Raw genomic sequence first — 13,094 nt, 5'->3', positions numbered from 1 at the left:
TATCAGTAAAACACTATAACTAATTGGTAGGTCTACCTTTACTTGTTACTTCTAATGCATGAACTTTCATTGTCCCCATGAGGGAGACAAATTAGAAAATATCTTAAAGATATGTACGTTTTTGGTAACGGAATTACAAGGCACATGACCATGTTTCTTAAACTTACAGAAGGCAAGTAATTTGTCCAAAACTAAATATACAGTACGTGTTGATATTAGTAGGCAGTGGTCTTTACATCAACATTATTGTTTTTTAAATTTATGTCTAATACCTTTTAAGACTTCTTCTGGTAGATCTTGCCCTTTTCCATCTGTTTGGCCCAAAATCTAATCTTTTGCTTCTTCCAAATTGTTTGGATTGAAAATGGTTGAATAATGTGTATGTGTTAATTGCTCATATATAGAGACACTTAGCTTTCATTTGACACCCAATTTGACATCCTCCTATGAACTTCACATGTTGGTGCTCATGGGTCCTTTTACATGAAAATGACCATACGCCTTAATTAATGTCTCAAAAATATAGATTCTTAGCTATCATTTGAAATCCAATTTGATATGCTCCTATGAACTTCACATGTTGGCACTCATGGATCCTTTTAGATGGAAATGCCCCAAACTTGATCATAGTAATATGAGTTTAAGTGGTTTAGGTTTTAATGACTTGTTTTAAAACACAGTCGCCCAATCGCAAATCGATTCCTAGCCACTTGTGGAGATCTGAAATTATTGGATAGTTCTAGGAAAATTGCACAAATTCCATCTTGACTAGAGGGCCAGATGGAGCTATTACCCACTGGGTACCGACATCAATTCAGTGTCTATTGCATGTTGGTTCAATGTAATTTCATTGAAATTACGTGCAAACAACGTTGATTCCACCAGTGCATACCCAGTGGGTAACTTTTAACTTATCTAATCTTATTAGATGTCCACTAGTGCGTAGGGTCTAGAACGTCCTGGTGTAGTTTGGGCACTAGGTTGTGTTTAACAGCCAATCTGTTATTTAAAAGGGCAGATGGCAGAAGGCAGGTGTCTGGCTCCTCACTCTGTCTCAGTAAAATTATCAGGGTTTTAGATATTGGAAATTGGAGATTTCACTCTTACCTTTTCTCCCAGACAGTCAACTCAGTCAAAATATTACATTCCTCAAACCATTACCAGTTTCTCTTTCTTTCTTGACCTCATTCTTTCACACAGACCCACACTCAAACTCTCTCCCTCTCCCTTATTCCCCCCTCTTCGTCTCTCCCGTATTCCCACTCTCTCTCAGGAGGAGAGGTGTCAGGGAGATTGATTGATCTACCTGATGGTTCCTGCTCGATAATCCAAACGAATTCTACTTGTTAGGATTGAATTAGAGCCCTCATGGATCACTTTGGCCCCTGGGTAGTAACACGCACTGCTGCTCAGGGACTGCGTGTGTGTGTCCGTGCGTGTGCGTTTGCGTGTGTGTGTGTGTAGGCAGGTGGGTAACATTATTGGCCTGGCTTTGTATGCTCTAGCTCTCCCCCTAACAGATGGAAGGAAAGTTGGACAGCATGCACACACACACACCACAATTTCTCTCAAGGACTACTTCATAAAGTCTTTAAATGGGCAATCCGCAGTTACTACTGTACATGCATTTTTTTGTACTTATAAATTACTGATATACAGTATACCCATTAATATACTGTAACTTAGAAATGCCTCATGAGCTTAGTTCAGCTGTTGTATCCATCAGAACCCAAGATATAAACTTGTTTTAATCCAATGTTTGTAATGGAAATGTAAACAAACACTGTATTGCTTCAAAACTATACTCATGCCGTTGAACCATATTTCTGTCTATGAGCTATTTGTGAGTAGTTACATTTCTCCAGCCCGATCCCTCAGCTTTTTACTAAAACAGCGGCAGGGATACCACTTTGTCATTAATTCAAGTGCAGATTTGCCCTTTAAAGATTAAAAGCGTGTGCTCTTTCATAAGGTAACTATTTCTTTAAGACCGGACCCTTCCATGCATATGCCAGCTCACTGAACTCGTGCACTAGCTGGCAGACTTCTGAAAGATACCTTTTGCAGAGTTTTACTGTCTGAGGGTGTGTGTGTGCGTGTGTGTGCAGGTAGAATACCGCATCCAACCTCTGTGAAAATGTTTATTATTTTGGCAGTCATTGATGAATGGCTCTGTCATTGTTGGATGATATGAATGGTATTTGTATGTGTCTGAAAATAGCATTTGATACTGAAGATGGCATCACGTTTGTCTGATCGTGTTGTTATTGCTTAAATGGATTACAGAGCAAACGGCTGGAGCCGACCTTTAGGAAATAATGACCTGCTTTTCTGGCAATATGAAGGCTAAATGTTAAATGAATCAAATTCTGAGACACACACCATATAGTATTTACATGAAAAGTATTTCTAAGGGAAGGATTCGTCTTCTAAGCCCTGTTTATTTCACAAGATCTAATTTTCAAAATGGCAGCACAAACATTTATGGTCTCTGGCTTTTTTTTGCAGGGAGCCATTGCAGCGTTAACTGTCGTAATTAGGTCAGTTTATTTGGTCATTTCATGTGTTGTTGAATATCCCATCATCAGTAGTAAATATAGATTGGAAATTGAAAGTGAATGTGCTGTGGCGCCTCTTTACTAGCCTGCCTGACCAGACTAATTGATGTGATTGACTGATGATTGACTGATTATGCTGCATAGATGCATATACTGTATGTGCCAGCTGCCCAGTGAGAGCCATTAGATAGATATTTTTGTATGGCCTGTGTGGTCCAGCAGTTAAAGACGCTGACCACAACAGACATGTATGCCGGAGTCGGCATGGGTTCAAATCCGGCCCACTGCCCTTTGGCTCATCCTACTCCTGTCATTCCAAAACTTTCCTATCTCTTCAATAAACCTATAAAATTACAAAAGGAGTGGGACAGCCCTGCTCCTTAAAAAATACCATTAAAAAAAGAGGCCATTTAGATGCCCACACAAGCCAAACAAATATGCACATGCAGTACCCACACACATGCTCAAACACATGTTCTGTCTGTCTCTACCCCTCTGTCTGTCTGCCTTCCTGGCTGTCTGTCTTCCTGTCTTTGCCTGTCAATCAATCCCAACTGTCTGTTAGCCGCTGGCCTGGTAAAAGGTAGTGATCAGCAGATTATTCCTCTTCCTCAGGGTTAAGCAGAGGATGAGTTTCCTGGCAGGCCCCAGCCTCAGACTCAGAGCAGGCAGCCAGTGTTGATTGAGCACACAGTCATGCAATCTCCATAGACAAACATTGGCAGTAGAGTGGCCTTACTGAAGAGCTGGCCTTACTGAAGTGACTTTCAATGTTGCACCGTCATAGGATGCCACCTTTCCAACAAGTTAGTTAGTCAAGTTGCTGCCCTGCTAGAGATGCCCCAGTCAACTGTAAGTGTGAAGTCGAAACATCTAGGAGCAACAATGGCTCAGCCACAAAGTGTTAGGCCACACAAGATCACATAACGGGACCGCTGAGTGCTGAAGCGCCTAACGTGTAAAAATCATCTGTCTTCGGTTGCAACACTCACTACCGAGTTCCAAACTGCCCCTGGAAGCAATGTCACCACAATAATTGTTTGTCGGGAGCTTCATGAAATGGATTTCCATGGCCAAGCAGCCGCAGACAAGCCTAAGATCACCATGCACATTGCCAAGTGTCGGCTGGAGTGGTGTAAAGTTTGCCGATATTGGAGTCTGGAGCTGTGGATACGCCTTCTCTGGAGTGATGAATCACACTTCACCATCTGGCAATCCGACGGACAAATCTGGGTTTGGCGGATGCCAGGAGAATGCTACTGGCCTCAATGAATAGTGTCAATAGAGTAAAGTTTGATGGAGGAGGAATAATGGTCTGGAGCTATTTTTCATGGTTCAGGCTAGGTCCCTTAGTTCCAGTGCTGCTAACATTGTGGCAGCAGTTTGGGGAAGGCCCTTTCCTGTTACAGCACGACAATGCCCCCGTGCACAAATTGGGGTCCATACAGAAATGGTTTGTCGAGATTGGTGTGGAACAACTTGATGGCCTGCAAAGAGCTCTGACCTCAACCCCATCGAACACCTTTGGGATGAATTGGAACGCCAACTGCTAGCCAGGCCTAATCGCCCAAAATCAGTGCCCAACCTCACTAATGCTCTTGTGGCTGAATGGAAACAAGTCCCCACAGCAATGTTCCAACATCTAGTAGAAAGCCTTCCCAGAAGAGTGGAGGCTGTAATAGCAGCAAAGGGAGGGACCAAATCCCCATTAATGCCCATGATTTTGGAATGAAATGTTTGACAAGCAGGCGTCCACTTACTTTTGGTAATTTGTGGTAATTTGGTCAATTTATTCAAGCCTGTCTCAAAATACAACATTTCTCATTTAAGACAAAAAAAATATGATTTCTAGAAATGCACACCATTTTGATGTCTTGTAGGAAGCAATCACTCCCCCATTGCTGACTACAAATGATCTATGACTGGGCTTACAACTCACTATCTAGCAAAGGATATGAGCAAATGTACAAATGTGCACTTCGCTATATGTAACTCTTGCTTTGATCTCAAAACAAGCACATCTACTCACAACTGCTCATGCTATAAAAACAGTCTAGTTCAAAGTGAATGGCACAGATCCAGTTGAAGTCAGAAGTTTACATACACTTAGGTTGGAGTCATTAAAACTTGTTTTCAACCACTCCACAAATGTCTTGTTAACAAACTATAGTTTTGGCAAGTCGGTGGCAATCTACTTTGTGCATGACACAAGTAATTTTTCCAACAATTGTTTACAGACCGATTATTTTACTTATAATTCACTGTATTACAATTCCAGTGGGTCAGAAATGTACATCAACTAAGTTGACTGTGACTTTAAACAGCTTGAAAAAATCAAGAAAAAAGATGTCATGGCTTTAGAAGCTAATTGACATAATTTGAGTCAATTGGAGGTGTACCTGTGGATGTATTTCAAGGCCTACCTTCAAACTCAGTACTTCTGCTTGACATCATGAGAAAATCAAAAGAAATCAGCCAAGACCTCAGGCAAAAAATTGTAGACCTCCACAAGTCTGGTTCATCCTTGGGAGCAATTTACAAACGCCTGAAGGTACTACGTTCATCTGTTCAAACAATAGTATGCAAGTATAAACACCATGGGACCACGATGCCATCATACCACTCAGGAAGGAGACGCGTTCTGTCTCCTAGAGATGAACGTACTTTGGTGCGAGAAGTGCAAATCAATCCCAGAACAACAGCAAAGGACCTTGTGAAGATGCTGGAGGAAACATGTACAAAAGTATCTATATCCACAGTAAATTGAGTCCTATATCGACATTACCTGAAAGGCTACTCAGCAAGAAAGAAGCCACTGCTCCAAAACCGCCATAAAAAAGCCAGACTACAGTTTGCAACTGCACATGGGGACAAAGATCGTACTTTTTGGAGAAATATCCTCTGGTCTGATGAAACAGAAATAGGACTGTTTGGTCATAATGACCATTGTTATGTTTGGAGGAAAAAGGGGGAGGCTTGCAAGCCGAAGAACACCATCCCAACTCTGAAGCACGGGGGTGGCAGCATTATATTTTGGGGGTGCTTTACTGCAGGAGGGACTGGTGCACTTCACAAACTAGATTGCATTATGAGGATGGAAAATTATGTGGATATATTGAAGCAACATCTCAAGACATCAGTCAGAAAGTTAAAGCTTGGTCGCAAATGGGTCTTCCAAATGGACAATGACCCCACGCATACTTCCAAAGTTGTGGCAAAATGGCTTAAGGACAACAAAGTCAAGGTATTGGAGTGGCCATCACAAAGCCCTGACTTCAATCCCATAGAACATTTTTGGGCAGAACTGAAAAAGTATGTGCAAGCAAGGAGGCCTACAAATCTGACTCAGTTACACCAGCTCTGTCAGGTGTAGTGGGGCAAAATTCACCCAACTTTTTGTGGGAAGCTTGTGGAAGGCTAGACAAAACATTTGAGCCAAGTTAAACAATTTAAAGGCAATGCTACCAAATACTAATTGAGTGTATGTAAACTTCTGACCCACTTGGAATGTGATGAAAATACAAGCTGAAATAAATCTTTCCTTCTACTATTATTCTGACATTTCACATTCTTAAAATAAAGTGGTGATCCTAACTGACCTAATACAGGGAATTTTCACCAGGATTAAATGTCAGGAATTGTGAAAAACTGAGTTTAAATGTATTTGGCTAAGGTGTATGTAAACTTCCGACTTCAACTGTAGACTGTTTAGTCATGCCTGTCAATTTAATAGAATCCTACCAGAGCTAGCTAGCTAACAAGCTTGTGTGTGCAGAGCGGCACCAGAATTAAAAACACTTCTTACCTTTTCATAGTTAAGAAATCCAATGTGAAATGTGATAGCTATAGTATCCCTAACTACCATTGAAAAGTTCATCCATTCTTCTCTAATTAAAAGTGAATCCATTTATCTCTCATTTTTATATCGTTACTAATGTTAATCAATTTTTCTTTCCACAGTATGAATTCAAAGTGAAAAACATAAAGAAGAAGAAGGTCAACATCATAGTCTCAGTGGATGGAGTGAAGGTGGCACTAAGAAAAAAGAAAAAAGTGAGTCTGTTTATAGTGAGTCTTTTATTTATTTTTCTGCAACCTGTTAATATCTTTACATTTGTGACTGTCTGGAGCTTAGGGGCAGGGAGTAGAGTGGATGGGTGTTGTGTTGTTTCTAACCTCCGCTGTCAAACTGTGCCCACTCAGCCATTACTGAGGTGTGTCATATCCTGGGATTCTGTTAAGGAGTGAGTGGAATTCAAATCCCGTCACCAGCAGTGAGAGGGAATGATTAGCGAATCTGTGCCCTGCTAAATAAAGCTCCAGACATGGTAGAGTGAAGGAAAGGAGTGAATATGTGCCTGGCTAAACTAATGTTTCCGACAGGGTAGAGTGGCAGAGTAGCAAATCTGTGCCCTGCTAAATAACGTTCCAGATAGGGTAGAATGGAAGAGAGGAGTGAATCTGTGCCCTGATAAACAATGCATGAGACAAGGTAGAGTGCAGGACAGGAGCAAATCCGTCCTTTGCTAAAAATGCGTCCCCTATTCCACTCACCCCGTCTTTCTCTCTCCGTCTAATTTCTATAAAGGTTTTCTTTATAGCAGTTCTACACTGAGCTAGGTTTACTATAATTCTTGCCAGTAGTTAGACTGGGATTACCTTGGGTGACCTCTCTCCTGTCTCTCAGTTTTACTACAGTTCACTATTAAAGCCAAGCTAGAAGTACAGTCATAATCCCTGGTATGCAAACAAGCATAAAGAAGCCACTGGTATTCAGCAGATGTCTCCTACTCTCCTAACGTCCTCCACCTTCGATTGTTTAGAGTCCTTTATGGAGATGTTCCGTTCTTTCCTCTCCCTCCTTTTTCTCTCTCTCCTCTCTCTATCTCCTTTCTTTCCTCTCTCCAGCCAGTGTTTTCTAAAGAGAGGACTGTACAAATCAGTTATATACGGCTCAAGGCAGCGACTTAGGGCTATGAATTAAATCCAATTGTATTGGTCACATACACATGTTTAGAAGATGTTATTGTGGGTGTAGCGAAATGCTTGTGCTTCTAGCTCCGACAGTGCAGTAATATCTAACAAGTAATATCTAACAATTTCACAACATATACCCAATACACACAAATCTAAGTAGAAATTAATTAAGAATACATATATGGACGAGCGATGTCAGAACGGCATGGACTAAGATACCGTAGAATAGTATAGAATGCAGTATATACATATGAGATGGGTAATGCAAGATGTGTAAACATTATTAAAGTGACTAAGATACAGTAAAATAGTATAGAATACAGTATATACATATGAGATGAGTAATGCAAGATATGTAAACATTATCAAAGTGACTAGTGTTCCATTTCTTAAAGTGGCCAGTGATTTCTAGTCTATGTCTATAGGCAGCAGCCTCTGATAGCCTTGAGATAGAAGCTCTTTTTCAGTCTCTCAGTCCCAGCTTTGATGCACCTGTACTGACCTCACCTTCTGGATGATAGCGGGGTGAACAGACAGTGGCTGGGTGGTTGATGTCCTTGATGATCTTTTTGGCCTTCCTGTGACATCTGGTGCTGTAAGTGTTCTGGAGGGAGGGTAGTTTGCCCCCGGTAATGCGTTAGGCAGACCACCCCACCCTCTGGAGAGCCTTGTGGTTGCGGGAGGTGCAGTTGCCGTACCAAGCGGTGATACAGCTCGACAGGATCTCTCAATTGTGCATCTGTAAAAGTTTGTGAGGGTTTTAGTTGCCAAGCCCACTTACCTCTATAGAAACCTGTAATGCATTTAGCCTCTGTAGAACATTTTAACAAGCCTTAACAACCTTTAACAATGGTGAGGAGTAGAGGATGGGTGGAAGGTGGAGGATGGCTACAAAGAGGAGGTATGTGGCCTGGGTATAAATATCCCCTAGTTGCATTAGCTTCCCCCTCCCTCCCTCACACTGATTACAGGCAGGCCTTCATTGTTCTTAGTGGTCCTCCAGGGCACACCTCTAAGTTAAACCACACAAAGGACAAGTCATGCGTGTGTGTGTGTGCTGTGCATTTCTCCACTCTATCCCACTCTAAATGCCAATGGATGCTTCCATGTCCGCGAGGGTGCGCCGGCCTATCTGCTCCTCGGGGGTCCAATGGCCTATATCTCACCTCCCTACACATCCCAGCCCAAAAAAACTATGTGGATGTGGCATTAATTATGCAGTCAGTGGAGTGGGAGAATGAGATCCAATACTTGAACACAAACTGCCAGCAAGTCTTCTATATCAAAGACATTCCAATGCAGAATGGATTACCCTTTAGAGTTCACACAGACCAAGGCCCTTACCTTTATATGGGAACCATATAACTTATGGAGGGAAATGAGAACAGAGAGAGGAGGAAGGAGGGAATGAAAAAAGGAGGAAAGAATATAGAAGGAAGAGAAAGGGAATAGAGAGAGGAGGAAGGGCGGAATAGAGGAAGTGACCACTAGACCGTGAAGGATAATTGCCCTCGATAACCCCTGTGGAATAAAAGAGTGAAGCGCCTCAGACTCTGGTGAGGCCCTCTAAGCAGACAGTAAGTGCCTCTGCCAGACCCAGATGCTCTGGTTGTATTATTCTAAACAGCTGGAGTGAACTGGTGTTTTTATTGTTATTATGAGCTGTACAGTGAATGAAAGGTATTGTGGTTTGAATGGGGCTCTAATGGGTTGTATCTGCTTTGTCTCTCAGCCTGCTCTCTGGCCAGGGATGAAATTTCAACTCGTCCAGATACTGCCTCATTTACATCTCACCGAATGGAGGAATGAAAATATAAATGTTTGAGCGGAAATAGTGTGTTGGTGGGGAAATGAAAATCAAATGGAGAAATAATTCCAATCGCTCTCCTTTTGACATATATATTATCTCAGTAAACTGGGATGAAGCCCAGTATAGAGAGAAATATAGAAAATGAGAAAGAGAGAGCGAGAATGACAGAAAGACAGAGAGAGATAATGAAAGAGACCGAGAGCGAGAGAAAGCTAGGGAAAGTGAGAGAAAGAGTGCAAGTGAGAGAAAGAGAGAGACTGAAAGAATGAGAGAAAGAGCTAGAGAGAGAACGAAAAAAAAAGCGGCCAAAGAGAACGACTGGTGAGTAAGAAAGATAGGAGAGAGGGAGCGAAGAAGATGGGAGAGACCGAAAGAGACAGAGAGAGCAGAATATCTAAATGGAACATCACAGCTAGATAACTGCTGTATTCACCTTGTGGATTGTGGATCGATTGGCTCAGTATAATCAATATTTCCAGTCCTTGAGCCCAACATCCAGCCCAGCAAGGTCAAAGTTAATTACCATGGCAATCTGAGACACCGTGTTAAATTACAGTAGTGGTAGTTAGTGGCGACAGCCTAATTTTAAAGTGTCTGATGTAGGTGTAAAGGTACCTCACAGAGGACCTGACCTCCTCTCACTCCGCCTTAGCCTCTCTCACACACTTCCCTAACAGACACAAACCCCTGGCTGACTCTCTTCAACACACTCCTCACTAAACCAGTGTTATTCTGTCTTTCCACAGAAGAAGGAATGGACATGGGATGAGAGTAAGATGATGGTAATGCAGGATCCCATTTACAGGTAAGACTTCACTCTTCAACACCATCTTACAGCAGTAAGTTTGTCCCAACAGAGGGCATGTCAGGTCAAGGCGGGGCCGAGGTGATTGCTATGGTGACAGCTAGTGTCGTAACTAGGGCTGTTGCGGTGACCGTATTACCACCACACCGGCGGTCACGAGTCATGAATGCAGTCAAATTCCACATGACCTTCTCCAAGCTCTGATGCTGCTGCTGGTCATTGGCATGCTAACAAACTTGCTAACTGCCTGGTACTCAGCACTCTATTGTCCCTCTAATCACTCTGACATCAATGCAAATATTATTTAAAATTGAATCAAACACTTCATGAGAGCCCATGAGCTCATGTTGAGCAACATTTCTACAAGCTGTGCAATTGCGGGAGAAAACAGAGTTAAGGCCACTAATAAAAAGAGGACGATCCCATCAGCTTGCCAAAGGCTAGGCCTACTATATTTATTTCTCAACTTTCCTAATAGTAAGCACATTGCTTATATTTACAGCAGGAGTATAGCCTACCTGACTGGCATGAAAATAAACCACGGTAGAAAACGTCCTCCATTCTCTATTTAAGAGCATAGATTTGGTATTTGGTATTTTATTAGGATCCCCATTAGCTGTTGCAAAAGCAGCAGCTACTCTTCCTGGGGTCCACAGAAAACATGAAACATAATACAGAACATCAATAGACAAGAACAGCACAAAGACAGAACTGCATGGTCAAATAGGGGAGAGGCGTTGTGCCGAGAGGTGTTGCTTTATCTGTTTTTTGAAACCAGGTTTGCTGTTTATTTCAGCAATATGAGATGGAAGGAAGTTCCATGCAATTAGGGCTATATATAATACTGTACGCTTTCTTGAATATGTTCTGGATTGGGGGACTGTGAAAAGACCCATGGTGGCATGTCTGGTGTGATAAGTGTGTGTGTCAGAGCTGTGTGTAAGTTGACTATGCAAACAATTTGGGATTTTCATCACATGAATGTTTCTTATAAAAAGAAGAAGTGATGCAGTCAGTCTCTCCTCAACTCTTAGCCAAGAGAGACTGGCATGCATAGTATTTATATCAGCCCTCTGATTACTATTAAGAGCAAAACATGCCGCTCTGTTCTGGGCTAGATGCAGCTTAACTAGGTCTTTCCTTGCAGCATTGGACCATACGACTGGACACCAATCAAGATTAGGCAAAACTAGAGCTGGCAGAACTTGCTTTTTTGGAGTGTGGTGTCAAAAAATGACATGTATTTTTTTCCCCTGCCCCTGTTTCGATACAGGTGCATGATAATGGTCCATTCTGAATCAAAACAAATGTCACACATACAGTTCCAGTCCAAAGTTTTCGAACACCAACTAATTCCAGGGTTTTTCTTTATTTTTACTATTTTCTGCATTGTAGAATAATAGCGAACACATCAAAACTATGAAATAACACATATGGAATCATGTAGTAAGCAAAAAAGTGTTAAACTTGAGATTTGAGATTCTTCAAGTAGCCACCCTTTGCCTTGATGACAGCTTTGCACACTCTTCAATCTACACACAATACCCCACAATTACAAAGTAAAAACAGAAATACCTCATTTGCATAAGTATTCAGACTCAAAATTGAGCTCATCCTATTTCCATTGATCAGCCTTGAGATGTTTCTACAACTTGATTGGTGTCACCTGTGGTAAATTCAATTGATTGGACATGATTTGGAAAGGCACACACCTGTCTATATAAGGTCCCACTGTTGACAGTGCATGTCAAAGCAAAACCTAAGTCATGAGGTCGAAGAAATTGTCTGTAGAGCTCCGAGACAGGATTGTGTCGAGGCACAGTTCTGGGAAAAGACACCAAAAAATGTCTGCAGCATTGAAGGTCCCCAAGAACACAGTGGCCTCCATCATTATTAAATTGAAGTTTGGAACCACCAATATTCTTCCTATAGCTGCCTACCCTGCCAAACTGAGAAATCGGGGTAGAACCCGATGGTCACTCTGACAGAGCTCCAGAGTTCCTCTTTGAAGATGGGAGAAAGGCCTTTATGGTAGAGTGGCCTTACAGAAGCCACTCCTCGGTAAAAGGAAAATGACAGCCCACTTGGAGTTTGCCAAAAGACATATAAAATTACTCTCAGACCATGAGAAACAAGATTATCTGATCTGATGTAACCAAGATTGAACTCTTTGATCTGAATGCCAAGCGTGAAGTCTGGAGGAAACCTTGCACCACCCCTACGGTGAAGCATGGTGGTGGCAGCATCATGCTGTGGGGATGTTTTTCCGTGGCAGGGACTGGGAGGCTAGTCAATATCGAGGGAAAGATGAACGGAGCAAAGTACAGAGAGATCCTTGATGAATAACTGCTCCAGAGTGCTCAGGACCTCAGACTGGGGCGAAGGTTCACCTTCCAACAGGACAACGACCCTAAACACAGAGCCAAGACAACACTGGCTTCAGGACAAGTCTCTGAATGTCCTTGAGTGGCCAAGCCAAAGCCCGGACTAGAACCTGATCAAACATATCTGGTGGGACCTGAAAATAGCTGTGCAGCGACGCTCCCCATCCAACCTGACAGAGCTGGAGAAGATCTGCAGAGAAGAATAGGATAAACTCCCCAAATACAGGTGTGCTAAGCTTGTAGCGTCATGCCCAAGAAGATTTTAGTCTGTAATCGCTGGCAAAGGTGTGTCACGTTCTGACCTTAGTTCCTTTTTTTTTGTCTGTGTTTCAGTATGGTCAGGGTTTGTTTTTCTATGTTGGTTTTTGAGTTCGGCCTAGTATGGTTCTCAATCAGAGACAATTGTCAATTGTTGTCCCTGATTGATAATCATACTTAGGCAGCCTGGGTTTCGGGCAGCAGCGATCTCAGGACTCCTGAACATGGGAGGACGTTTTGGACGGCAAGGGTTGCTACAAATGGGTGGAGATCCTGGATGGAAGGGATCGCCTCCCATGGGA

General features: G+C 42.3%; 1 protein-coding gene across 2 annotated transcripts in view; it reads left to right on the top strand.

Annotated features, from left to right (window-relative positions):
• Positions 1-13,094, top strand: part of LOC110521692 (carboxyl-terminal PDZ ligand of neuronal nitric oxide synthase protein) — a 234,343-nt gene that overhangs the window by 111,172 nt on the left and 110,077 nt on the right. For both annotated transcript variants that reach the window (XM_021599470.2, XM_021599469.2), the window contains 2 exons: positions 6,519-6,611; positions 10,092-10,150. In XM_021599470.2, coding sequence (XP_021455145.1) covers positions 6,519-6,611; positions 10,092-10,150 — 152 coding nt within the window. The remainder of the gene's footprint in view (positions 1-6,518; positions 6,612-10,091; positions 10,151-13,094) is intronic.

The sequence above is a fragment of the Oncorhynchus mykiss genome, chromosome 30 (assembly GCF_013265735.2).
Source record: "Oncorhynchus mykiss isolate Arlee chromosome 30, USDA_OmykA_1.1, whole genome shotgun sequence".
Lineage (NCBI taxonomy): Eukaryota > Metazoa > Chordata > Actinopteri > Salmoniformes > Salmonidae > Oncorhynchus > Oncorhynchus mykiss.
The sequence above is the reverse complement of the archived record's forward strand: the minus strand, read 5'-3'. Positions and strand labels throughout refer to the sequence as shown.